Source organism: Anolis carolinensis, chromosome 5 (genome assembly GCF_035594765.1).
Source record: "Anolis carolinensis isolate JA03-04 chromosome 5, rAnoCar3.1.pri, whole genome shotgun sequence".
NCBI classification, from domain to species: domain Eukaryota; kingdom Metazoa; phylum Chordata; class Lepidosauria; order Squamata; family Dactyloidae; genus Anolis; species Anolis carolinensis.
Genome location: NC_085845.1, coordinates 45575644 through 45603203, shown reverse-complemented (window position 1 = coordinate 45603203; position 27560 = coordinate 45575644). Strand labels below are relative to the sequence as shown.

At 37.8% G+C, this 27560-nt stretch overlaps 1 protein-coding gene across 1 annotated transcript; it reads right to left on the bottom strand.

Moving 5' to 3' along the window:
- Nucleotides 1-1069: 1069 nt before the first annotated feature.
- smarca5 (SWI/SNF related, matrix associated, actin dependent regulator of chromatin, subfamily a, member 5) lies at nucleotides 1070-27560 on the bottom strand. The gene is made up of 24 exons (XM_003221685.4): nucleotides 27010-27560; nucleotides 21301-21375; nucleotides 20282-20448; nucleotides 19248-19348; nucleotides 17777-17877; nucleotides 16202-16381; nucleotides 15367-15522; nucleotides 15153-15284; nucleotides 12960-13028; nucleotides 12113-12222; nucleotides 11778-12004; nucleotides 10980-11101; nucleotides 10744-10896; nucleotides 10310-10442; nucleotides 9514-9662; nucleotides 9211-9330; nucleotides 8985-9095; nucleotides 8564-8677; nucleotides 8242-8364; nucleotides 4086-4218; nucleotides 3059-3177; nucleotides 2494-2706; nucleotides 1867-1977; nucleotides 1070-1362 (listed from the first exon to the last, which is right to left on the bottom strand). The coding sequence occupies exons 1-24, from the start codon at nucleotides 27136-27138 to the stop codon at nucleotides 1297-1299; spliced, it is 3114 nt and encodes a 1037-aa protein (XP_003221733.2). The 5' UTR covers nucleotides 27139-27560; the 3' UTR covers nucleotides 1070-1296.

The window sequence follows — 27560 nt, the reverse complement described above, 5'->3', positions numbered from 1 at the left end:
GGCTGTATCTGGCCCACAGGCCGTAGTTTGAGGACCTCAGCGTTACACCATGGCCAAAAAGGTACAACCGTTTGCATAAAGGAACTTATAGGTGCATAAACCATCCACAGGATAGCAGGCACCATTTTACATATGAAAATAAAGGGAGCATATCTCAAATCATGTCTCAGGTGACACCTCAGTAAAAGACTCAAAGACAGATTTTGTGTGGCTGCTCTAGTGGACATACGAGGGTTGAATGTAATATAATGCCTTCGCCTTCGTAACTCCTCAAGAGATGGCAGTACTGGTATGCGGCAGGTACTGGCTTATTCAGTAGACTCTCCTCTACAGTTCCATTTGGTGGGAAGCCTTAGCATTGAACGGTTGTGTTGTTAAAGTGCGAAGTATGGAACCCTGTGCAGATGGTCGGTCAATGTGACGTGCAGTCATTGAATTCTTGACAGCAGAAGATGTCACCCCAAAGGAGATTCATCAGAGAATGCAAGCTGTTTATGGTGACTCTGTTGACTCTGAGTCATTGGACGAGTAAGTTTAAAGATGTTGAGGTGGGAACATCTGACTTGTGTGGGAAAGAAAGAGTTGGACATCCTGTGACAGCAACCACCGAGTTTCACAAGCAAAAGGTTGACAGATTGATTCAGGACAATTGTCGTATCACTCAGAGAAATTTCAAGCATAATCGGCATTTCACAAGAACATGTGGGTCACATTATTGCTTGGCTTAGCTATCGGAAGATCTGTGCACGATGGGTACTGTGAGACGCTGGTTGTGGAAACAGTGTCGACTTCTTCCGTGATGGCTTCAGAAAACTTGTTCATCGTTGGCAGAAATGTATCCAATTGTCTCGTGATTATGTGGAAAAATGAATAGTGGTAGTTAAAGAATACATTCTAAGGATTATTTCTGCGTTTGATTAAAATATTCCCATCCAAACCCAAGTAACGAAGGTGGAGGCATTACTTTGCATTCAACCCTCATAGTTTGAAGAACTTTCGACATATACATCTCAGCGCTGTCGAGGCATGAAAAAATGGTACAGAAAATAAAAGGAAAATCAACTAGTAGTACATGAAGCCTATTTTTTATTTCAAGTGTTAATGGTAAAAAAAACTCAGCACAGCTGTTTTATTTAAAAAAGTGAAACTACATTACTATTCTCCTAGTTCAGTAAGTAAACACATGAACCCGATGTCCTTTAATGACATAATAGTTGAGAATTGTACAGTACATCTTATGAAGACCCGTAAAATTAAAGAACTACTTTAAATTTAGTGATTAAAAGAACTCAGTATTCACAGCTTTAATTTTTTTTTCCGTCCTCTACCATCAGGGGTGCCATCCAGTTTACGTTTCTGCGCCTGGGAAGGAGAGGAAAGAAGTTAGTCAGCTGTAAAAACCTGAACAGCTATGATTCCAAATATATAATTTTCTTTTTAAAAAGAAATTAGCTGAAAGAAATGCAAAATGACACTTGACTTGCTTGTATTGAGCGATGCTTTTGAATCCAGTAAGAGTTTTGAAAGTACCTTTTGAAGTGGATCAGGGGAAAGCCATTTCAAATGACAGTAAAAGTGTTTTTTAAACCCTGCTAGACAAGGACAAACCACTGAGTTGAAACCACACAACCTGAGAATAAACACTGCAAAACAGAGTTGTGGTGTCTGTGTTGTTTTGGAAAACAAGAAAAAGAAAATGATGGGCTACACATCCTGAGTCTGTCCCTGCACATATTTTCTGATGGGGTAAAACATAGTTAGACCTCTAAGTTTACTGACTGCAGAGTTAAAAGATAGATGAGAAATTATTTAGAAATTATTGGCAGATTTTCACACGAACTGCTGAAACAAATTTTGTGCTCTCACCAAAGATGGTTTGGGTCCACGTTTTTTCTTCTCTGCTTTCTCCTTTTCTTCCAGTTCCATATTTTCTCTTTCAATTAAAGTGATTAAGGTATTGCATCTTCTTTGAAGTTCCTGCATCATGAATGAAGTAGCAAATTCATTTATATAGTGGTCAACTGCACCCCAACTTCTCATTGTTCTATAGCAATCACTACCATCTCCCACCACAGAGCAGAGGAAACCAAAGAGACCACAAAGTAAAATATGCTTAAGTTGAAAAAGGGGTGATGTAGTTAACCTATTCTTCAACCACTGAGAAAATCAAAATCTAACAGTAACCTAAACCAAGCAATGTTAGAAAAGATAGAGATTCTCAATACTCAGTTGAGAGTCTCCAGGCAAAAAAACTCAAAACATTCCACAACCTCTTGGTCTGCTGTGAACTGGTACCAAGTACTCCATAAAGCCTTTGCATATCTGAGTACCCTTCAGCAAACAGGTTTATAAATGTCAGATGAAAGCTCTTTTCAAAGCTATAATAATATTACCTTTAGCAGATCTTACATAATCGCTGAAATGCAAATTAAAGAAAATCAACATCTTTAATAACATTAAGAAAGAAATAAGTAGATGTATGGTGACACATACCATTGCAGTTCTAGACTTGAGGAACCAGTCGAATCTGAATTGTGGAGAGTTGCGAATACATTGCCTGAGCTCATCATAAACATTCTCCTTGTCAAATCCTAGCTTGTGAAGCATACAGATCAAAAAGCGATCTTCTTCTTCTGTATAATTCTTTCCTTTGTTAGTGCCATATGATATTCTCAGTTGGTGAAAAGGTGCTTTGTATCTGCCAATCTAAACAAAGCATGCATAGAACAAGAAATATGAACAGTTCACTATAGCATAAATATTGTGCTGTATCTTGTCCATAGTAACCTTGATTTATCCCTGTAACCTTGATTTATCTTTTTTTTTTAGGTTGCACAATCACACTCTTCTAGGAATACTGGAAACCTCTTTGATAAGAACCAGACTAGAGACTTTAAACTATGTTACTCAAAGGGCTAGATTTTCTTTCCTTTCCAAATGTCAAAAATGAACTAGCCAAAAATGCAAAATGAAGCAGCCAATATTATATATACTCACATTAGTGAGTATATATAATAGACATGTCTATCTTCAAGAAAATAACTTAAAAACACATTACCTTTGTGTCCAATGCTTTTTTAATACTAATCCTCCTCTGAATCCGAGCTTCGCCTCTTTCAATCTGTGCCATGATTTTCTCTATATCCTGGAGTTCGTTACATCTTTCCCAAAAAACAGCTGGGGAAAAGTCATTTGTTAGTCTAATATCTCACTTTTACAAATACAAGCAGAGTAGTACATGTTCCGTGTCAGAGCTTAATTTCATGTATATTTGACTTAGAAAAAACTGATCTATTCACAGAATTCTCACATTTGAATTACTTGTCATAAAAAACACAGAAAGCTTCTGAATATAACTGCAATTCTAAGTTAAAAACAGTATAAAGCAGTTATGGTTCATCTTCTGGATCATGATACATTGTAGTCAGTCAAAACTAGTCACTCAAGAGATTCTCTCAACTAAAGTATCAAATCCAAGTCTATGTATTTATTTATTAAATCAATTCATTCAATGTGTGCTAAGGTTTCACACCAGACACCACTATGTAAGGCTGCAAGGTAAAAATACTATAAGCAGTACTCAGGTTTGTTTTTAAAATTCCTTTCTAAGTAATCAAAGTGCCCTCTTTCAGTAACAGTACTAACACAGCTTTTAACAACGTAACTTGTGCTGTCATCAAACCAGTTCTTTCCTGCAAGCCAATGATGTTTAGAAAAAGGAACTTCAGGGCACCATTATTTTAATAAATAGTGTTTTAAATGATAGTCCAATATTCACAGCATCATTGGTTGTTACAGCTAGTTAGAAAAGTAGAATTTTTATGTTTTCCTGTGAGGATCTCAATATACTTTCAAAACTTTCTATGAACAGAAAGAGTCTCTCAGCCAATTTTAGCCAACCCCCTGGCAGTACTCTCAATAATTAGTGTTCCTTGACCTCCTGAGCAGGATTTACAACTCTGTTAAGCAAATTTAATTCTAGATCCAATTCAGTGAGGGATACTTATGAGTGGGCCTATTACTTAATGAATGTACCAAAACAATCTATTGGGCTTTCTCAAAAGAAAAAAGAAAAACAATTTTACCAGAATATTCAATGACTTCCTCTGGCGTCTTTCCTTCTACTTCTCGAGCTATGTTTTCAATGTCATCACGACCCCATTTTTCATTTGCTTTGATGAACTGATTGAAGTCTCTTTTATTCCAGTTTGTAAACCCCTTAAGAAATTAATAAGATTAAATTGCAATATTTAGGTTTCTTTACAAGATAGGAAAACTGCCATTTCTAGATGTTCTGGTCATCCGCAAACCCAATCAACAATTGGGCCACACAGTTTACAGAAAATCTACACACATAGATAGATACCTTCATAAAAACTCCAACCATCACCCAAGTCAAAAAAGAAGCACAATCAAAGCCCTGACAGACCGTGTACAAAGAATCTGCAAACCTCACCTCCTCCAAGGTGAACTAAACCACCTAAACTGGGCTCTACAGGCCAATGGATACTCCACCACAGACATCAGAAGAGCTGCAAGGCCAAGAACAAGCCATGAGAGTCAAGACAAAGATCAACCCAGAGGAAAGAGTTCCCATACATCAAGGGAACCAGGCTGGGCTGTGGCGCAGGCTGGAAAGTAAGCCAGCTGCAACAAATCACTCTGACCAAGAGGTCATGAGTTCGAGGCCAGCCCGTGCCCGTGTCTTGTCTCTGTCTCTGTTCTATATTATGGCATTGAATGTTTGCCTTTATGTGTGCAATGTGATCCGCCCTGAGTCCCCTTCGGGGTGAGAAGGGCGGAATATAAATGCTGTAAATAAATAAATAAATAAATAAATAAATCACTGACCGCATAGGCAAACTGATGAAGAAGCACAACCTACAAACTATCTACAGACCCACAAAGAAAATCCAACAAATGCTACGGTCAGCGAAAGACAAGAGGGACCCTCTCTCTGCAGGAGTCTACCGTATACCATGCAGCTGTTGACAAGTCTACATAGGGACCACCAAACGTAGCGCCCAAACACGAGTCAAAGAACATGAAAGGGACTGCAGACTCACTCAACCAGAGAAATCAGCCATAGCAGAGCACTTGATGAACCAACCTGGACACAGTATATTATTTGAGAACACAGAAATGCTTGACCACTCCAACAACTATCATGTCAGACTACACAGAGAAGCCATTGAAATCCACAAGCATGTGGACAACTTCAACAGAAAGGAGGAAACCATGAAAATGAACAAAATCTGGCTACCAGTATTAAAAAACTCAAAAATCAGAACAGTAGATGGGAAGAAACACTGAGGGCAGAGGAGCCTCAAGGACGGCTAACAACTCTGAACAAAGGATGCCCCCCAGGCAAGAGACAAACCATTCCAATGCTAATTAGGGTGATTAACTGCAACATTAGCACTGGCTTCCAACTGACAAAGGACTCTTGTCACACCCTGGACTCTCCACAGATATATATTTACCTTCCTTGCCTAGTTTATCCATGCCTCACAACCTCTGAGGATGCCTGCCATAGATGTGGGCGAAACGTCAGGAGAGAATACTTCTGGAACATGGCCACACAGCCCGAAAGACATACAACAACCTTTTACAAGATAGTTTGCTGACTTAAGAGCTTTTAAAAAAAGATAGGTGGAGGAAGTAATTAAATGTCTCATATTGTTTTGTTATATAAATCTATACACTTCAATGCAAAATATTTCCAGGATGGTTTACAACGTGATAAAAAGGACTGTGTAAACAGCAAACAAACTAAAATGGTAAATAGTCACACTAAAACAATACACTCAAAAATTTAAAACCAGAAAAAAGATATTTGTTCCTGATCCATCAATGAGCAAGCAATGTGCTTTGGATTTTCAATTTTCTGTGGCTATAATTTTATAGGTAATACTTATGGTGGGAAAGCTAATTAAAATGCATTCAGAAAACAGAAATGCAAAACAACACCAAACAGAAGGGTCCCAGAGACGTAAAAAATGGGGGAAGACAAATGTGAAATTTAAAACAAGATAACTAGAATCAAACCAGTTTTGGTGAGACAAAGTAATACAGTAGAGTCTCACTTATCCAAGCTAAATGGGCCGGCAGAAGCTTGGATAAGCGAATATCTTGGATAATAAGGAGGGATTAAGGAAAAGCCTATTAAACATCAAATTAGGTTATGATTTTACAAATTAAGCACCAAAACATCATGTTTTACAACAAATTTGACAGAAAAAACAGTTCAATACAGTAATGCTATGTAGTAATTACTGTATTTACAAATTTAGCACCAAAATATCACGATATATTGAAAACATTGACCAAAAAAATGGCTTGGATTATCCAGAGGCTTAGATAAGCGAGGCTTGGATAAGTGAGACTCTACTGTATACTCAAGAACACAAGGTTAAACTAAAGCAGAGGACACTCAAAAACAAACAATACAAGCAAGAAAATCGTGTGCGATACCTTTTAGTGTGTGCATTACAATAAGAAGGCAGCACCCCTGCCAAAAAAAGCCTTTTAACTCTAGGCTATTCAAAATAATGATTTGTACAACACCAATTATGTGCGATGTTCAAAGTTCATGAGAAAGAAAATGAAGCATTCCCCAAGACAGCAAAGAGTATTGCATGTGAAAATATGTTGCCAGTTGATAGGACATTATATCTGTTAAACTATAGGCAGTCCCAAGTTACGAACAAGATAAGTTCTTTAGGTTTGTTCTAAGGTCGAATTTGTATGTAAGTCAGTACAAGTACATTTTAAAAATTTATCTCCAGCCAAAAACATATATTTGTAACACTGAGACTGCCTGTACTCTGTGACTCTTCTTCTTCCCTCTTAACTCAATTTTCTTATTCAGCTGCATGCATTTGTTTACTACCAGTAACAAGTATCTATAGACTTTTAACTCTAGTTGTTCACCTTGACATTTGTAATTCTTCCCACATTTATAACATTCAGGATTGACACTTCTTAACAGTAATTGGTGACCTATCCCAAGTGGAATTCAAAGGAAATCCTGCAAAATCCAAGATTAATGAACATCTTGGCAATCACTATTGTAGCCTTATTCAGGCACAACCAAGTTTAATTATGTATATTAACAGCTGGGGGCTAGGTACATTGGCAGTAACAGACAGTCCCTATATATTTTATGTAAATTATAAATGACAATTACTGTACTGTATGTAGTTACATGTTAACCCCCATCGTCAAGTCCCAACAAATCCAAACCTGTTCATCCACAAATGTAGGATTTGTTTAGAATTGTTAACATGAAAGTGTACAAGCTGTTGCTTTCAATAAGAATCTCTTAGAAATCTTGTACTATATGTAATATTACCTCCAGTAAAAATCATCAGTTAATATTGCTATTTTGGTTTCTGAATATTTTATACTAAGTACAAAATTTCCCTGGCACAGAAAAATGACTGCCCAAATAGTTCAAGAGATTATGATGTCATTGATATTCCACTGTTTTCTCCTACAGTTTGTAGACTGAGTCAAAAAGAACATTAAATAAATTCATGAAATCTGTTATTTGTAGATTATTTTCTGACAGTGTCTTTCTACAATGTCAATGACATTAAAAGTTAATTTTATAATCAATTCTCATTTTTCACATGCATGTAAACTCCCTGGTCTCCAATATGGGATGTCATATAAATGTATGGAGAAAGGAGAAGAAATTAATAATGACTGGTTAGACCTGAGAAGGCTTTCTGACAAGACTAGTAAAAAGTAATGAGATCTGACACCAAAACTGACCAAGGAAGGAGAAATATTTGGAAAATAAAGGGTGACCATTATAATGAGTGATAGAACTCACTGTCTTGAGGCAGATGAGGCCAATTCTCTGCACAGGTCTCATTTCTCAGGATTATTAAAGAGACTTTTTTTATCTGACTTAATGTCTCAGATTAAATAAACACAGTTCTACTGTGAAGACACAATACCAATGTGAAGACGAAACATTCTTCACAATTGTTTTCAGTCCTACTGCTAAAAGTTCAATCTGATCACCAACCAAGTGTCAGAGAAAGACTGGCATACATGATGCTGTCAGCCTTGGTTTCAATTCTGTATAAAAGGTGATGTAATAATATTTTTTTAAAAAGCTCAAAGGAATAATATAAATATGATATTTAGATTTTGTGCCATGTTTCTCTCCACATTAATAATGTAACAGAAAAGAGAGAATATGCTTGTTTAATCAGAATTTGACCATACCTGGGTAAGTAACTTTTCTTTTTCTTCTAACTCTTCTTCGTTAAGGGGCTCAGCTTCATCAATTTTAATTTGCTCTTCCTTTTGCACCTGAGCAGAATTAGGCAGTTCTGGGTTACGAGGTACCTAAGAAAGTTAAGTTAGCAGAAATTATTTTGTTACAATTTAAATAGAAAACCATTTTCCAAATAAAAATATTTTTAGCTTTACAAAGATTACAATAAAACAAGAACAAATTACATAGCACTGAAATAAAATACCAAGTTGCTTTTTATTTCTAATTTTTTTTTAAAAAAAACAACAGAATGGGTCATAATTTTACTACCTTGTACCCAATTGTTTTTCTGTAATACAGAATCTCTTTTTCCAACAACTCAAACAAACGTGGTGGGAAAAACTGAAAATCCTGAACATTAGGCTGTTTTGGAGGTCGTGGAGCCTTAAAAAACAAAAGAGATAAATACCAATTACATATCTAAAATATATAACATCATAACCAAGGCCATTAATTATATATGCCACACTTGCAAAAACACTTTTCAGATCTATAAGTGATAACATTGCATACTAATCTGAAAAGCAGGTTTGTTTCCTAGAATAACATGTTCTCCTGACTTTCATTTGCAAGAAATAAGCATGTTGGAAATGCAGAGGCATACATTCTCCCACCTCCCAAGGAATATGCAATAAGCAAATGAACTTTTTACAAAATACTTTTTATTATTGAAAGGTTTAAAATAATTCACCTTTGGTGCTTTTGGTTCACTGACACGAAGTGCTTCCCTGAAATAAGCATCAACGGCATAGTTTGCTTTTCTCTCACGCTTTGGTGGCTCAATCCACTCGGTGAATGCCATCTGCAATGGGCAATTTTACAGGAAAAATGATAATGAAACATCACAACACGCTTCAATAGGAGAACACAACACTAATATCAATTTGTGGGTGAGTATTCTCAAAATCCATTGTTACCTTTTGCTTCTCTCTATAATCCTCTCCTTCAAAATTATACACACTGGACTCAGTATCCATTGTAAAGTTCCTTAGTGAGCTTTCTCCCATCTTGGAGAGTTTTTCATTCATTTCTGCTGTCTACAAATACAGAAACAAAATTCAGTAAAACCTTCTCTCCAAGTATGTACTTGGAAATGTCAATAGATTACTAACAAAATTATACATATATCAAAGCTATTCTTTAAAAATTTTAAATGACTTTTTAAATTTTTAATTTAATAAAAAATAAGACTGCCATATTTTGAGAATTCTGGCACTCACTTTCTTTAAACCTCTTTCCAGAATGCCATCAATATCATCATCTGTAATTTCACTATCCTTTGAAGCAAAAACATGGGTGGCTCCATGTCTAATCATTTGCAACATTTCATCTTTTCCCAGTTTGTTTAGATTTTGATCCACCAGTCTTCCTGAATATGAACAGAGACAGTTGTCAAGAACCCAAAAACTTTATAGCAGTTGAAACTGAAAGCAAATTGCTAAACAAAATTATTTGCCAATACCAAATTACAGTGAATAGTCTGTTGTCTGCCAATGGTAGGATTTTGTTGTTACTTGTTTTGAACTGAAATTTAGATGGATGAATTACAAATGTTTGCAATATAGGCAAAGTGCACTCTGTGTGTAGCACTTATTCTTCGCCCATTTCTGCAATGCTGTTAAATAGAGAAAGATAATTCACCCAAACTCTTACAATAGATATTAAGCAGGATACATTTTATGATAAAGAACACATATATTCCTAAATATTTATACTGCACTTGTTACAAAATATCTAACTGGTTCATTAAAGGTCAGGCTTTTCTGTAACCAGTCCATCAATTAAGTGTTTGTTCATTTGTATCTGCAATTAAAATTGTATAATCTTAATTTCATTGCCAGCATTATTCCTATTTTCATTTAATAGCACTACTATCACTATCGAAATTCTATTTCCGCTGAGATGGTGGGCATTTTTTCTCACATTTTCCCCAAGTCTCCCTTACTTGTGTGTATTGCCACAAAACGTGCTTCATAAATATTACGTTCAATAGCCAGACATGAAACAGTTAGCTACCTTGCTGAATAACAATGGAATCCAAACGAAGTTTCATTTCTGCCCTTTCCACTATTCTTTCTTCTACAGTGTTGTCTGTAATAAATCTGAATACTCTTACTGTCTTTGTTTGACCAATTCTGTGTGCTCGATCCTGCATCAGAAAAAGAAAACCAGGTTTCAAATTGCCTGCACAAAAATACTGTAACTATAATCTTTGTCCAATTAATGCATGAGTTAAAATTATGAAAACTAAAAAGTTTTTTTTAATCTTTATGAAGACCTAAATGACTGAATGATACCAGATAGGTGAAGAAAAATAGTTATATTAGAAAAACAGATAATGCCAAAGCTCATAAGCAAATGGTCAAAGTGTGAAGTTACTTTCTACAGACTCTAAAAACAAACTTAAGACAAAAGATGCAAATTGTTGAAGTGACCATTTTGAACCATACCATAGCTTGAAGATCTACTTGTGGATTCCAGTCAGAATCATACAAAATTACAACATCAGCTGTGGCTAAGTTAATTCCCAGACCGCCCGCACGAGTACTGAGCATGAAAACAAATTTTGAGCTGCCAGGTTCATTGTATGCATTAATGGAAGCCTATAAAAACAAAGACAACAAAAAAGGAATGATGTAACACTCAACAGAATTTTGAAGACAAGGAAAATAAGCTGAAGACTTACTTGTCTCTCATCATGAGGTGTCTGCCCATCAAGCCGACAGTATTCATAGTTCCTCCACATACAGTAGTCTTCTAAAATATCAAGAACTCTGGTCATCTGGCTGAAGATTAGAATCCTTGATCCTGTGTCAAGATTGTGGTTCAAACTAATTAGAGTTCAAAATGCTCATGTATATGAAAGCGCCAAAATAATTTCAGAGCTGACATAACACATAGTCCAGAAAGCCGTGTGACCACGAGTTCTATGCTGAAAGCTATAATGCCAGTGACTGAGGAGATATGAGGAAGGAGGATGCTCCCTGACAGCACAGGAAGAAACCTGCTCAAATCCAGGAAGGTAAGGGCCACGGAGCCAACCTAGCAGTTCGAAAAACATGCAAATGTGAGTAGATCAATAGGTACCACTCTGGCGGGAAGGTAACGGCGCTCCATGCAGTCATGCTGGCTACATGACCTTGGAGGTGTCTAAGGACAACGCCGGCTCTTCGGCTTAGAAATTGAGATGAGCACCAACCCCCAGAATCGGACACGACTGGACTTAATGTCAGGGGAAACTTTTACCTTTACCTAAGGGCCACGGAAAGGATTATCAATGCACATGGGTTGCCCAACTTTATCTATGTTTTGGTCAACAAGTGTATGGAAATCCCACTGCCAAACAAATACGCTTCCAAAGAATCCTAACTACTTTTCTAAAACAGAAGGGGGAAATGAGTTGGTAGGATTAAGTTCCACAATCTTTATCAAAGAAAAGACACCACTTGTGTCCATGTTTAACATTTAAGATAAGCTAAGTTACCTTGTTCTTTTAACTTTGGCAACAGTTTGTCCAAAACTACCATTTTGCCACTGTTTGTAACCAAATGCATATCTGTGGTGTAAGGTGGACCAGGCTCCGCTCCATCAAAGAGGTATGGATGATTACAACATTTTCGCAACTGCATAAGAATATTTAGGAGTCTCATTTTGTCCAGTTTTCCAGCAGAATTCAATATATCTATGTCCTTCATTAAGATCCTTGTGTACCTATATTGAAAGACAAAGACAACTGAAGCATCATGCCAAATAAACATTTCATTGTTTTTTGTAAGCAATAATCAAAACGGATAATTTCCACACTTATTTTTTAATTACCATTCTCTCTGCATTTTGCTGAGACCGACATATATTTTAACCTCTTTCTTTGGAGGCAAACTCTTCTCTACTTCGGCTTTAATACGACGCAAGAGGAATGGCCGCAGCACCTAAAAATTGCAATACGAATTTTGAGTCTATAATACTAAGCACCAGCATAACACTGATAATCCAACACTACAGCTATGTGTTCTTTACATAACTGATATATTAGACCTATATAGTTGAAATTATTTATTTAATGTATTTCTACCCTGCTAATCAGACACAAAGGCCCTCAGAATGGCTTTCAACTTAACTTGATAGTTTTCATCTCTCAGGCTTACTATCTAAATGCAGGACACACAAGAAAATGAAATGGCAGTGAAGGAGGGGATGAAACCCAGCTGATACTGGTTTAATGCTCAATATGTCAAACTCCTTAAGATAAGAGATATTGGTGAATTAGGTACTACAGAACCACCTGCAAAGAAACAACTATGTTTCCAAATGCCAGATTTATTTCTGACTGATAGTTCAATGAATACAGAAGAAGGTTCCCCAATTATTATGTGTTGTTTGTGTGGAATAACAAAAAAACAAAACAAAACAAAACCAGGGGACACATAGGTGTTTATACTACTTATAAGCCAAATCTCTTATAGTTCTATTTTCTAAATCACTGTTACTAGCAAATCTACTAATGTTTATAAGACGATATAACTAATAGTGTGACAAATACAATTCACACAGTCAACTGTAGTAACTAAGCTATACCACCCAATATAATATATTCCAGCAAGGTAAAATGGATCAAGATCCATTCTTTAATTCAAAAAAACATTATTTTATGCAAAAAAAACCTCACCAGATGGAGTCGCTCCACTAATTTTTGATCCCCAAGACAGTTGTTTGTATCGAACCACGAATCAAAATCCTGTGTAAAAGTATTAACATATTATAATCTTTTATATTCCATAGTCGGTTTAGCGTTTGAGCTCTCATGATTTGCCTAATAACAGAAATGTAGGAAGGCTAAGCTGCATACATTTCAGTCCTTCCATACAAAATCATATTGCTATGTTTTGATTCTCTTCCAGAAGGATTCCAATTTTCTTTCAAGAGGACAGTATTATAATATCCAGCAATTAACTGAAAACCGCATCATACTTCTACCTTTCTTTATATTAATCATAGTTTTAGACTACACATGCAGTCTTACAAAGCATGGTTAACAAAACCAATGTTCCTTTCATAGAATCATAGAGTTGGAAGAGGCCACATGGGTTATCCAGGCCAACCCTTCGCATTTCTAATGCTTTTCAATTGTACTTGAAGACAACTTGTCTCAGGTTTATAAAGGAAGCTCTGACACTTGTTCACATACAGAACCACAAACTATGTTAAAAGTTAAAACTGAAAATGTTTAGATCAAGCACAAGAAAAGACGGCATCTAGAAGACATTATGTCTGTCTTGAATTTTCTGAAGGGTTATAAATTAATTTTTGCTGAAATATCAGGTCAGACATAAAATAGTACCAACTAACTATGTCAGTTCTATTCATCCTACGCAATCTTGCACATGGCTAGAAGAAATCAATTCCAACAGAATTCAATGGCACTCATATCCACGCAAGGATGCAGAGTACAACAAAAGCTGGCAAGCAAACCAAATTCAGTTGGCAGGCCACATGCACACTGCTAGCCCTTTTACACACCCAGCATTTAAAAACTCAATTGGCTGCTGAAATTCAGTAGCAAAGTGCTAAATGCATTACAAACAATAGTTGGCTGATCAATATAATTCCTTTCTTATTGACTGTAATGCTTTCAATATTCAATGACTATCATATGGTAGTTTCATAATCAGTTACCAGTATCATAGTAACTGTATTACTAAAGTCAGTTCAAGCAATCAATCTTCATTTATACACAAATATATTGTATATATTGAATATTTTTAGTATAATGTAAACAAACAAATATTAGTTACTGTAATTTCATTTCCATGTAAAAATAAAATAGAAATGGGAAATGTCTGCTAAGTTTTTCACCCTTTACCATAACTCAGTTTGGAAAGTGCCACTTATTGCTTGCCGTTGTTATATGCAACCTTAATGGGGGACTGGTTGAAGTTGCTTGATTTGACTCATTTTCTGATTAAGCATAGACAGATGATGCCTAGCAACCAGCTCCTTGCTGAACTCTATATTTCCTTCTCAGTGAATGTGGCTTTTTCTCAGGTAATTCAATTTTGGGTTGGATTCAATAACTGTTCCATCAAGAACTGCAGATGCGTCTAGATCCAGGGAAGTCATGCTATGCCTCTATTCTGCCTTGGTCAGACCACACCTGTGTCCAATTTTGGGCACCGCAGTTGAAGGGAGATGTTGACAAGCTGGAAAGCATCCAGAGGAGGGAGACTAAAATGATTAAGGGTCTGGAGAACAAGCCCTATGAGGAGCGGCTTAAAGAGCTGGGCATGTTTAGCCTGCAGAAGAGAAGGCTGAGAGGAGACATGATAGCCATGTACAAATACGTGAAGGGAAGTCATAGGGAGGAGGGAGCAAGCTTGTTTTCTGCTGCCCTGCAGACTAGGACACGGAACAATGGCTTCAAACTACAGGAAAGGAGATTCCACCTGAACATCAGGAAGAACTTCCTCACTGTGAGAGCTGTTCGACAGTGGAACTCTCTCCCCCGGGCTGTGGTGGAGGCTCCTTCTTTGGAGGCTTTTAAGCAGAGGCTGGATGGCCATCTGTCGGGGGTGCTTTGAATGAGATTTCCTGCTTCTTAGCAGGGGGTTGGACTGGATGGCCCATTAGGTCTCTTCCTACTCTACTATTCTATGATTCTATGACTATCATAATTACTCTAGCAACCAAAGTGACAAATACATTCTTTGCTAAGCTTCCTGATAAACAGCCAACCTGCTACGCCCCAGAAGTTTGGACGGTAAGTCCCATAATCTATATCCATCTCTAATGAACATATATACCCCTCAAAAAGGGAATTGAATCTACTTGATAAAGAGTACACTGGATTTTCAAAGAAAATTACCTCAGCTGAATTAAAGACATCCGGCAATAAGAAGTTAAGAAGTGCCCAGAGCTCGTGTAAATTGTTCTGCAGTGGAGTTCCAGTCAATAGCAATCTGTTTGTAGTCTTGAATTCCCTCACAATCTCTGACAACTTAAAAATAAAAATAATTAACATTTCCAGTAAAATAACTCCACAATTTAAATGCTTAGTAATCAGATACTGGAAAACATACCTTTGATTTTTCATTCTTAATCCTGTGTGCTTCATCAATAACTAAGTATCTCCAGTTGAATTTTTTAAATACCGATTTTTCCTTGATGAGCATTTCATATGATGTTACACAGACATCCCATTCACCCGGCAACAAAACATCTCTAACAAAAGCAGCCTATTAATAAAGAACATGAATAATGACTTAGAAACATGTGAGCAAAAAAAACCACACCGCTTCACAACCCACATAGCTTACATTTATTTATAACTGAATAGGCCTGGAAATCTTGCTCATCTAAACTCTAAGTATTTAAAACATGTTAATATTTTCATTTAATACAATCTTGTGTTACCCAAACTCAGGATTTGATATTAAACTATAACCTTAATACTATTGAAAGATCTTGTCGCTATCATTATCTGAAAGGTCAATGAAAATAATTTGTCTGTCTTGTAGAAAGAAGCAGTGATGATAGAATTAAAAATTCATCATAGAACTTTATATCGCACAGGCTTCATACTTCATGTTTTTAAAATCCAATTCTGAATCTCAGATATTTACACTCAGACTTAAGGAAGAATAATTCCCAACTCATTAGGTTACACAGACAGCAAAGCTAACTTTTCTCAGTTTGAACTGAAGGAGTGAAGACACCAGTAGTCTGAATGCTTTTCAGCTTCATTTCTTCACTGACAATATTTAAGTGGTATCATTTCCAATTACACTATATTATAAAACAGAATTCAAATACTTCTGTGAAAAAGGGTACCTAAGGTACCCTGGTACCCTATGACAGTTGACAGGCAGAACAGTGCATATGGCAAACAGCAAGAACAACAGGGTTCCTACTCACTCGCTGTTCTTTGTCACCAATCAGACAAACGGCACGAAGAGTCGGCACCCATCTCTTGAATTCATTCATCCAATTATGTAAAGTTGATTTAGGTACCAATACCATATGAGGACCAGGAATGTTTCTGTAGTGCTTCATGTATCCAAGAAGAGAAATTGTTTGCAGTGTCTTGCCCAGACCCTATAAAACAGGAAGCTAACATGGAAAAATGCCTTGGCCATTCAAATAATGAGCAAAATAAATTAAATGGAAACATGTAATTTTTGAAAAGCATTTTACATGGATCTTCAGCTAAAAAAGACCTGTACAGCAAACTACAAATAGCTGTAAGTAAAACTAAACCTTTGTCCACTTTTTGTATCTTGCAAAAACAGCTGGGACAGATTTTCTTCTGATTCTGGGAGTATATTTATGATGGTCCAAATTAGAATATACATGGTATACACAAAATTCACTTGATGGCGATCCTGTGGGGAATATTCCAAATTAAATTCTAATTCGTACAGAAGAGCACACTTGACAGCTAATTGGGAAAGACATATTGCCTCAACAGCAACTAAGATAGACACACAATTTATTTTGTTCTGTAGAGCTTTGAAAAAGATAGGCAGTATTCCTTCTGAGCACTTGAAATAGAATTATCATTAACAATGGTTAATGAAGTTCTGCTAAAACATGTTTTTACAATGGAAATTTGTAATAAATGTAGGAATACTCTTTGCAGAATTTGAACTCTTAATTGGCTATAGGTATTCAAAACTAGAAAAAGGGCAACTCTCCACTTCTCAGCCATTAAGAAGCAACCATGTCTTAAGTTGTTCAGTTCAATTGTGTGGGTTTGAGGAGGTCTTCAGAAGTGCTTTTTCTTTGTTACGCATAAACACAGATAAGTTGGTAAGTAAGAGTGCTTCAAAGAAAAGCCATTGTGATAAAACTGTCTGTAGTGATCACAACAGAAAAGCAATAGCACTTGAAGAAAAACTTGAGGCGATAAAGGATTCTGAACAAAAAGAATGCACATGTTACATTCTGCATGCAACAAGAATAAGGGAATCCACCTGGCAAACTATGAGAGATAATACAAATAAAATTAAAGCAAGTTGTATTGCAGGAATTAAGCTGAGTGCAAGCATATCTTCTAAATCCCATATGAAGGAGGCAGAAGAGATGGAAAAGCTGCTGTGTAAGTCAAAAAAAGGGGTGATCTAGGATCACATATCTAATAATGAAAAAGAAGGCATTAGCTATCTATGCTGTCCTTTTAAGTCAGAAAATCTCAGTGATATGCCATGATTCAGTGCTAGTAGTGACTAGTTTCTGGAGTTCAAGAGTCAAATATAAAAGGGGAAAGCTGCAATGGAAAAGTATAGAGTGCTCAACAGAACAAAAGAAAATAATTTATTTAGAATTTCCTTAAGGCAGCATCAGTATATGGGTTATTCTGCATTATAAAGTGAATCGCTATTATTTTTAAAGCTTGCTGTTCTATATCTACTTTAAAATGTCAACTTTTAGTCTCACTGTAAAAAAAAACCTTACGACAATTCCAAAAAAAAACACATAGGTTTCACATACCATTTCATCTGCTAATATACCATTGATGCCATTTTCATATAAGGAAATTAGCCAGTTCAGTCCTCGGACTTGATAATCACGCAGTTTCCCCCATTTTACATCTGTAACAAAGGGAAGTCGCCATATTCACCCTCACAAGAACTACTCCCAGGCACACTGATATCTCAAGAACTACTCCCAATAACACTGATGTGAAACACAAAATACAATTTCCTATACATCAGAACAGTGGTGTCTTTTGGGATGCTAGAACCAAAGAAGTCTGAATTGTAGCAACCATTACACAGAGGAAATCCCCTCAATTCCACTTGCAGTTTTTCTAACTGCAGTGCTTTGCTGAACATGATGTGATCCAACTTTACTAATCATAGCACAATATTTCAACAAACAATACCCAACTGCCTTGTTATACATTCCAGAAGTATTAACTAATTCTGTTTGTTCACTGATACAGCATGAGGAAAATCAAAGATCTTTCCAAGTAAGTAGCGTGGGATGTGGTAAGGAGAAAAACAAAGAGCCAGAAACATTGTCAATCAGTCACTCAAATAACTAGCTAAGTTCCCACTGGAACCAAAAAAAGATGTACTGTACATGCACAATACAGTATTAGCATACATGTGCACAAGGAATTGTTTATTAATACAGTAGAGTCTCGCTTATCCAACGTAAACGGGCCGGCAGAATGTTGGATAAGCGAATATGTTGGATAATAAGGAGGCATTAAGGAAAAGCCTATTAAACATCAAATTAGGTTATGATTTTACAAATGAAGCACCAAAACATCATGTTAGACAACAAATTTGGCAGAAAAAAATAGTTCTATACGCAGTAATGCTATGTAGTAATTACTGTATTTATGAATTTAGCACCAAAATATCATGATATATTGAAAACATTGACTCCAAAAATGCGTTGGATAATCCAGAATGTTGGATAAGCGAGTGTTGGATAAGTGAGACTCTACTGTAGCTCCTATTTGATCTAAAGGGCTATTTTGGCACTTCTCATTTTCAAAATTAAAGTCACACATTCTATATATGGTATGAAAGCTAGCTGTCATTCGTGTAAATGACTCACATGTAAGCAGCACATTGTTTCTTGGCAGCAAATCTCATTCTGTAATGACAAGTTCCTTTTCAATTCAGAAGTATCTTTGAGAAGAAGAATAACTGCAAAAGAACTTCTGGTTCTATACTCTGTCATATACAGATGCTTTGTTGGAGATAGGGAGGGGATTTATGGTTAGGGACTAGAATCTTCATTTTAACCTCAAAGGAAAACAATGCAGTATGAAGGACGGAAATGGTACAATCAGAAGTGATTACAAAAATAAATGCTTCATTTTTAAAATACCAACATAATTATGCTGTCCAACATTAAGTAAAAGTACTAGTTTAATGAATTATTCGGATTTCCATTTTCACTTAGTCAAGTGATTATGCCAGAAGGCTGAAGAAAGAATACATACACGATGGAGATGCTTCAAATCGAGTGCATACATTAGTGGTCTTTGAACTTTCTGTTAATAGTTCTTCATCTTCCTCTTGTTCAGTTCTACGATGGCGGTAGCTAAAAACAATATCAAGATAGAGTAAGCAACACATTCTAATATACTTCAAAAGATGGAGGCTTATGACTGCCATGTATTAGTTGCTGATTGCTTTCTTGCTTAAAAAGTAGTGGTTTGAACATTGGACGATGACTCTGGAGACCAGGGTTAGAATCCCTGCTCGACCATGGAAACCCACTGAGCAACTCCACTCTCTCAGACCCAGAGGAAGACACAAGAAGCCAACTTATAAGAGGACCCACCCCATTCCATCATTCCTGAAGTTAGACAGGGAATGGAGATGAAACCTGCAAATGTAATATTGTCATCCAGAGAATCTCAGAAGCAGAAGACAACTACAGGAAAAATCCACGCCACCCACTGCAACAAAGCCTACAGGAGGATAGAATGTAAATTACAGATCTAATCCCTTTCATCAATTCCAAACTTGGACAGTTGCTGTCTAAAAAACATTCTCTCTGTCATAAGCTCAAGAGCATGAGCTCAAGAGCAGAGTCCTGGAAACAATAGTTTTAGCTGAATACATATGAGGGACACCCCTGCAGTACCCATGTTTATTCAACTGATTTAGCAGCAGGAATGATCTGTGTTTAATGGATTATATTTTATGGCAGTAATAAATTTCAACTGTTCTCAATAGTTTAGCCTCCTTCCTAAAAATCAAGCTTTAAAGAAAACCAGTGTATACTTTACAGGAAAGCAGCTTTCATTAGAACCATGATGACACATTGGTGCTTATTGTTTTCTGTCCACCTCAGAAATATGTTCACAATATAAATGCATGAAGTAGTATTTTAGAAGCTAGACATTACATTTTAAATAGTATCATCTTAGTTCCATTTAAGTCATTTTCACATATATATCTTCATAAAAAATAGAAGTCTATAAGCCTGGGAATTTTAACGATAACTAGTAAAGGAAGTAGTACTCACTCTCCAACTGATAGCAGATTTTGTTTTTCATCTTTTTTTATTCTTGGTCGGCCTGGTTTCATTTTCAAAGGTGAAGTTGGAGTCTTCTGAGCAGCAGGCTGAATGAAATGAGCAAACAACTCTGTCTGCTTCAACAGATACTCAAATCTGTTTGCTCGATCCGTTTGCTGAAGCAAGAATACAAAAGAACAAAATAGGTTTGAATGAAAAATTCACATTAGTTCATATCAGAGTCTAACGCTCGGAATGTACATGCATATTACATCAATTAAAAACTGATCTCCGTTTAAGATAATATTAAATTGTTGGTATAAAGACACTATTCCTGCAAAAACATTCAAATTGAGTTTCAAAGACTGTGATGTAAACCTTATTGTTGAGTTTTACTTGTTTCTATTATGGTGTAGGAAAGGGACATGAAGAAACAGTCAATTTTTAAATATTTCACCTTCTATATTATCAACAACCTAACCAAATGATGTCCAATCCATGGTAGGAACCATAACAAATTCAAAAGAAATTAACAACAGCATTTATGGTAATCATAATAATAATACCACCTACTCCAGTGGTTCTCAACCTATGGGTCCTCAGGTGTTTTGACCTGCAACTCTCAGAAATCCCAGCCAGTTTACCAGCTGCTGGGATTTCTGGGACTGAACTACTCAAGTTTCAACACGCTTCATTAACAGGAAATAACACAAACACAACTGATAAAAAAATCTGTGCAAATATCCTTGGTTCCCCAAGTCTAAAGAAAATATTTCTTGAAGATCCAGGGGCTTTGATAGTTGAAGAAGTGACTATGGTAGCTATGAATTGTTAATAGTGTATAGTGAAGTGAAAGGAAAGACACCTAAGGGATACAATAAGTAAGTGTGATCACATTTGCACCTCTGATACGAACAAGAAATTTTAACAACTGCAAGAGACTAACTTCTTTACTAACTTTTGGCTTACACATTTAACATATTCTTGCGCATTTAACATTATAGTATTCATTATTATAATCTACAAACCCTTTTTTCTTCATAAGTAGGATCTGGTTCCTGGTTCTCTTTCTGTTTTCCTGAAGATTCATCATCAATCACTTCCTAAGAGGAAAACAGACATTAAAATAGCTTTATCTTGTTTTATTTATATTCTACAAATTTCACAAACATGTTAAATAGGTTTAGTAAAGAGGTTACCTAAATCAGTTTCCATTAGAAATTGCAACCTTAAGCTGTTTTGCTTGAGAGATAATTAAGATTTCACTTCTGATCTATTCTTCAAAGCCTACCCAATATACTATTAAATGGTAGTGCAGTAACTGTGTTAACATGGCATGCTTGGTCTCATTTACCTTTTTTAAAATGTTGAGTAGTTACAGCTTATTTCTTTTCCCCTCTCCAAATATAATGAGTTAATTTACAATTCCCTTATGGCCCAGTTGTTAGTAACTACTAGGTTTCTACATAAAAAAGAAAAAGTTAATGAAAAAGTTATAAATCCATTCTTCCATGCCAATTTTGAATTGTTAAGCTAGCACCATCCAAATATTCTTTCAGCATTCAATTCCCCACTTCGCATAACCAAAACAATAATATTGTGAAAGTATGAATAGCAGTAAAGTGCGTAAATACAATCTCTAAAGATTTTCTTACAGCCCCCCCCCCAAAGGCCCACACAACTCTCAAGAATGCAATATTTCAGACAAAGGCTATTTTCAAGCAAATGCAGCCCTGTTTCAGGCCAATCATCACATTTTGAAATTTGTATCAAAAAACGTTATTGCTTAGTATTTGAGCTCATGGACAACATATGGTGGGAGATACTCTTTAAAAGTTCAATATACTGAATGAGTTACAGGCTAAAACGTGAAAAAGATGTGCTGTATATTCATCAACCTGAATTATATAACCCCAGCATAGTTAATTGGCTCATATCTCCCCCATCCCTCATTCTTCCTATACCAAAGAAGACACCAAATTATGTATTTGGGAAATTATAGGTAAAGGTAAAGGTTTTCCCCTGACGTGACCGACTCTGGGGGTTGGTGCTCATCATGACTGCATGGAGCGCCGTTACCTTCCCGCCGGAGCGGTACCTATTTATCTACTCACATTTGCATGTTTTTGAACTGCTAGGTTGGCAGGAGCTGGGGCTAACAGCGGGCGCTCATTCCGCTCCTGGGATTTGAACCTGGGACCTTTTGGTCCACAAGTTCAGCAGCTCAGCGCTTTAACGCACTGTGCCACCAGGGGCCCCTTGGGAAATTATACAATTTGATAAATACTGGAATAAATCCTTGAAGCAAAACATTGGATAAGGGAGTCCTTCATATAAATAATGAGTACTTGCTTGTTTCCTTTGTATTGCAATATAGTAAAAATAAAACTCCCAGCCAATTTTAATAGATTCAGAATTCAAATTCAGCGTATTGTAATTCAGTTTCTATCCTTTGGTGCTAAACACAACTATCTTTTGATTGTAACATCCTCTAGTTGTAACACATTACTGATTTTAATTTTTTTCTTAAAATAGGTGTATTCAACAACTTTCAAGCACTAAGCCAAATGCCTTAAAAACATATGTAAGAATATTACAGGAATCTCTTTACAGTCCAACATTCTGTTTACATAGTAGCCATAATTGCCCTGGGAGGTCAAACCAGATGAGAAATGCTGTAAACCTGAGCCAAATCTAATTCACATATTTCTTCATGAATAAATTCAGTTCAAGAGGGTGGAGTCTATAGCATGACTAAGAACATAAAACACCCAAGTCAATCCCAAGACAACATTTCTCCATAAACAGGTAAGACTGCAATTGTACGCACGTCTACCAGAAAGAAAGCCTTCAGAAGGATTTATTTCTGGTAATTTTCCTAGGTGTATCATGTTCACAGATTAGTTACTATGATATCTAACCAAATGGTACAGATATATCATTTTAAGAATAAACCCAGAATCATCATGGGTCATGATGCCAGTGTCACTCCTAGTTGCACATTTACACATTATCTCCATAAGCAAAGAGTTCCTTGGTGGCACAGTGGCCAATGTCCTTTCCAGAGGAGACTTGTGCACAACACTTCATCATGTCTATTTCCATATTCTTCACATTCCCGGATATTATATCAGAAAAGTATTACACTTGCAGGCCCTCAATAGTATCCCAGCCTCCAAAAATAATCTAAAAAGTCAGGCAATTGAGTTAATCTAACCAATCCCAGTATCTTGCAAGTAAGTGTTGCTCACAACAACATATGGGTAGGCCCTAAGTATCCATTGGGGTCTAGTTCCAGAACCATCAGTGAAAAACAAAATCTGTAGATGCTCAAGTTCAATTATCTAAAATGTCTCTTATATGTATAAAATAACAAAATTAAGGTCTTCCTTTTGGAATTGTATATTTTAAAGATGAAGATACAGAATATGTGGACACAGAGGGCTGATTTTACTACTGCTGGTGAAAATAATCTCCCTCCTTTTATTATAAAGATTGCAAATCAACTGAGGGAAGTTAGTACAAATGAAGCTATTACCATTCAGATCTAAACATTCCCTGTCCTTTTACCCAGCTATCCCTTACTCTACTACTCTAGACTTTTCAACAACTGAAGTGCGCCTACAATGTAGAATTAATGTAGTTTGACACCACTTTTACTGACAAGGCTCAATGCAATGGAATCCTGGGAGCTGTAGTCTGGTGAGGCAACAGCATTATTAGGCCAAAAACTTTGTAAAACTACAACTCCCATGAATCCACAGCACAGAGCCATTGCATTCAAAACTTGCTGATGGAGAAAAAACTACCGGTAAGCCTGGCGCTGTATACAACTGACTTCTCAAAGCCTGGATGAGTCTGACCAGTTCCTGTTACCTGGAAGCATATATTTTGTTGCCAATCAATTGTATCCAGCACAGAAGCATGCAGTCCAGATAGCTCTGTTGCTGCACTGAAATATCTAAAGCCAGTGCATTTCCATCAGGATACCCTGAACTTCAGCTGCTTGTTTATAAACAACAAGGTCGTTGCGCACGAGAAAACAACCCTTTCAAGGCTGCCTGTGTGCTCATGAATGATTTGGGGGCCATCAAGCCAGGTTACACAATAAGAAACTTGCCAGTTTCATCAATGCCAATTCTACTTTGCTGGAAGTTACTGAGGCCTCATCTACACTGACCAGTTAATGTACAGTAGTTCCAGACCAGTATTGTGGTTTTGCTGTGCAGATGATTACATAGGAAATCCTGGAATCAGTTTGAGGCCAAGATGGTGAGTACGCAAAGCACAGAGCACTGATACACATTATGGGCTTTCCTTCTTTAGTATGCTTTTGTGTGCTTGGTGTCTGGCCATTGGCCGTCAGTTTGAAGCTAGCTTCAAAATGTATTAAACGGTCAGTATAAATGGAGCGTGAATTAACCTGTCTGGGAACACGCCGTTTTGAAGCCAAGCAATCCAGCAAGGCAGAGCAAGTTTTTGAGCATTTGGACTAACACTGCATCTACACAGCAGAAATAATGCAGTGTGACACCACTTTAACTGCCATAGCTCAATGCCGTGGGATCATGGGAGTTTTAATTTTATAAGCCTTTCTCTGCCAAACAGTAGCTGTGCCTCACATGAACATCAAAAAGCCCTTCCAGTGACTGCTGCCAGACTAACATCCTTAGTCACTTTAGCTGCCATGTCTCAATGCAACGGAGTGATAGGACTTGTCGTTTTATGAGACAGCATCACTTTTTGGCAGAGAAGGCTGAAGACCTAGACAAAGTACAGTTCCTATGATTCGACAACACTGAGTTAAAAGTGGTGTCAAATAGACTTAAGTCTACAGTTGTAGGTACAACCAAGGTCTTTAGCCTTCTCTATCAAAGAGTATTGGTGCCCCACCAAATTACAATTCCTAGGATCCCACAACACTGAGACATGGTAGCTCAAGTTGGGTCAAACCACATCGATAGTATAGTGTAGGCAGCCTTGGACTCTCCTCCAGCAGAGAAAGCAGGCAAGGAGTCCAGAGATGGATGGAAGGATCAAGAGGAGGAGAAAGAAAAAGAAGAGAAGGAAATAGAAAATAGAGAAAAAGAAGAAAGAAGAAAAAAGTAGAAAGCAGGAAAGAAGAAAGCAAGGAAGTACAAAGAGAGAAGAGGAAGAAGAGTGGGAAGGAAAATAAGAGAACAGTGAGGAGGAAGAGGAAAGATAAGAATAGAGAAATAGAGGTGGAAAAGGTGAAAAGGAAGAACAAGAAGGAAAGGAAGAGGAGAAGAGAAAGAGGAAGGCGAAGAGGAGAAGGAATGGGAAAGAAAAGAAGAGGAGGAGATTCCACCTGAACATTAGGAAGAACTTCCTGACTGTGAGAGCTGTTCAGCAGTGGAACTCTCTGCCCCGGAGTGTGGTGGAGGCTTCTTCTTTGGAGGCTTTTAAGCAGAGGCTGGATGGCCATCTGTTGGGAGTGCTTTGACTGAGATTTTTCTGCTTCTTGCAGGGGGTTGGACTGGATGGCCCGTGAGGTCTCTTCTAACTCTACGATTCTATGATTCTAGGAAGGTGGAAGAAATGAAAAGGAAGTAAAAGAGGAAGTGTAGGGGAAAGAGAAGGAGAGGAAATGGAAGAGGAATGAGATGAAGGATAAAAGGAGGAAGTGAAAAAGAAGAAAAAGTGAAGGAAGTGAAGAGGAAAGGGAAGAAGAGAAGGAAGTGAAGAAGAAAGGGAAGAGGAAGAACCAAAAAGGAAGGAAAATAAAAGAAGAGGAGGAGGAAGAAGTGAAAAGGAAGGAAATGAGGAGGAAGGGAAGAGGAAAGGAAGGAGGAGGAAGAACTGAAAAGGAAGGAGGAGAAAAAAAGAGGAGGAAGAACAAAAGGAAGGAAAAGAGGAAAAAGGGAAGAGGAAAGGAGAAGGAAGTGAAGAGGAAGAGGAAGGGGAAAAGGAAGAAAAAGAATCAAAAAGGAAGGAAAAGAAGAGGAAGAGGAGGAATTAAAAAGGAAGGAAAAGAGGGAAAGAGAAGATGAAGAGGATGAAGAGAAAGAAGTGAAAATGAAGGAAAAGCGAAAGAAGGGAAGAAGAAAGGAAGAGGAAGTGAAGAGGAAAGGGAAGAGGAAGGAGTGAAAAGGAAGCAAAAGAAGAGGAAGTGTAGAGAGAAGAGGAAGGAGGAAGAAGAACCAAAAAGGAAGGAAAAGGAGAGAAAGAAGAAGAGGAGGGGGGAAAGAGTAAGAAGCAAAAAGGAAGGAAAAGGGGAGGAAGGGAAGATGAAAGAAGATGAGGAAATGATGAGGAAGGAGGAGGAAGAACCGAAAAGGGAGGAAAAGATGAGAAAGAAGAAGAGAAGGAGGAAGTGAAAAGGAAGGAAAAAAGGAGGAAGTGTAGAGGAAAGAGAAGAAGGTGAGAAAGTGGAAATGGAAGGAGAAGAGGAGGAGGAAGTGAAAAGGAAGAACAAGTAGAGGAAGAGAAGGAGAGAAAGATGAAGGTGACGAGGAGAAGGAAAACAGAAGAGGGAGGAAGGAATAAGGAGAAGCCGGAGAAGAGCAGGAGAAAGGAGCGGAGGTGCCTCTCTAGGCGGCGAGGAGCATCTCCAGAGAGAGCCGGGACTCTTCCTCGGCCTCCCTCCGGCCATTGTCTGCTCGTCCCACGCGGGGAACGGCGAAGAAGGGAGGCGGCGGCGAAGGCAGAGGGCGGAAGAGGGAGGCAGAGGCGCCCTCCTCCTCCTCCTGGCTCTCCCTCTCCCCTCCCTCGCTTACCGCTGCTTCTTCGGCGGCGCCTTCTCCTCCTCCTCCTCCTCCGGGCGGCCCCTCCACAACTGCCTCCGCCGCGCTCTCGGGGCCGGACTCCTTCACCGGCAGGGAGCTCCCCGCCTCGTTCTCCGCCATGTATGTCCCGGCGGCGGTTGGAGCGCTCTTGTTGTGTCCTCCTCAACTGGAGACCCCACTCTCGCCTCCTTCCTCGCGGTCCCGAGCGGACTCCTTCCTTTTCTTCTCGACTCTCCTCCTCCTCCTTCCCTCAGGGCACCCCCTCACTCTCTCTCGCCGGCTTTTCTCAGCGAGCGCTCAATTCCCACCAACCAGGAACCCCTTTCAGCCGGCTCCCGAGTCTCGCGAGACTACGCTTCGAAAGGGAGAAGAGAGACAGAGACAGAGAGCGCGTGCTGCTGCTCCTCTTTGCGTTTTCGGCCGACGCTTGCTTGCTTGCTTGCTTGCTTCAATCCGATTGGATGGAAGAAGACGAGAGAAGCCAAGAGGGGATGCCTCTGCTAGTGCCTGGTCTGTCCCCTCCGCGCGCGCGCGCGTATTTG

Coding starts and splice junctions, on each gene's coding strand:
- smarca5 (XM_003221685.4), bottom strand. CDS start 27,138: ATGGCGGAGAACGAGGCGGGGAGCTCCCTGCCGGTGAAGGAGTCCGGC. Junction 4,219..8,241: donor AAGAAAAGTTACTTACCCAG/GTATGGTCAAAT, acceptor TAATTTCTTAAG/GGGTTTACAAACTGGAATAA. Junction 2,707..3,058: donor AAAAAGCATTGGACACAAAG/GTAATGTGTTTT, acceptor TGCTTTGTTTAG/ATTGGCAGATACAAAGCACC.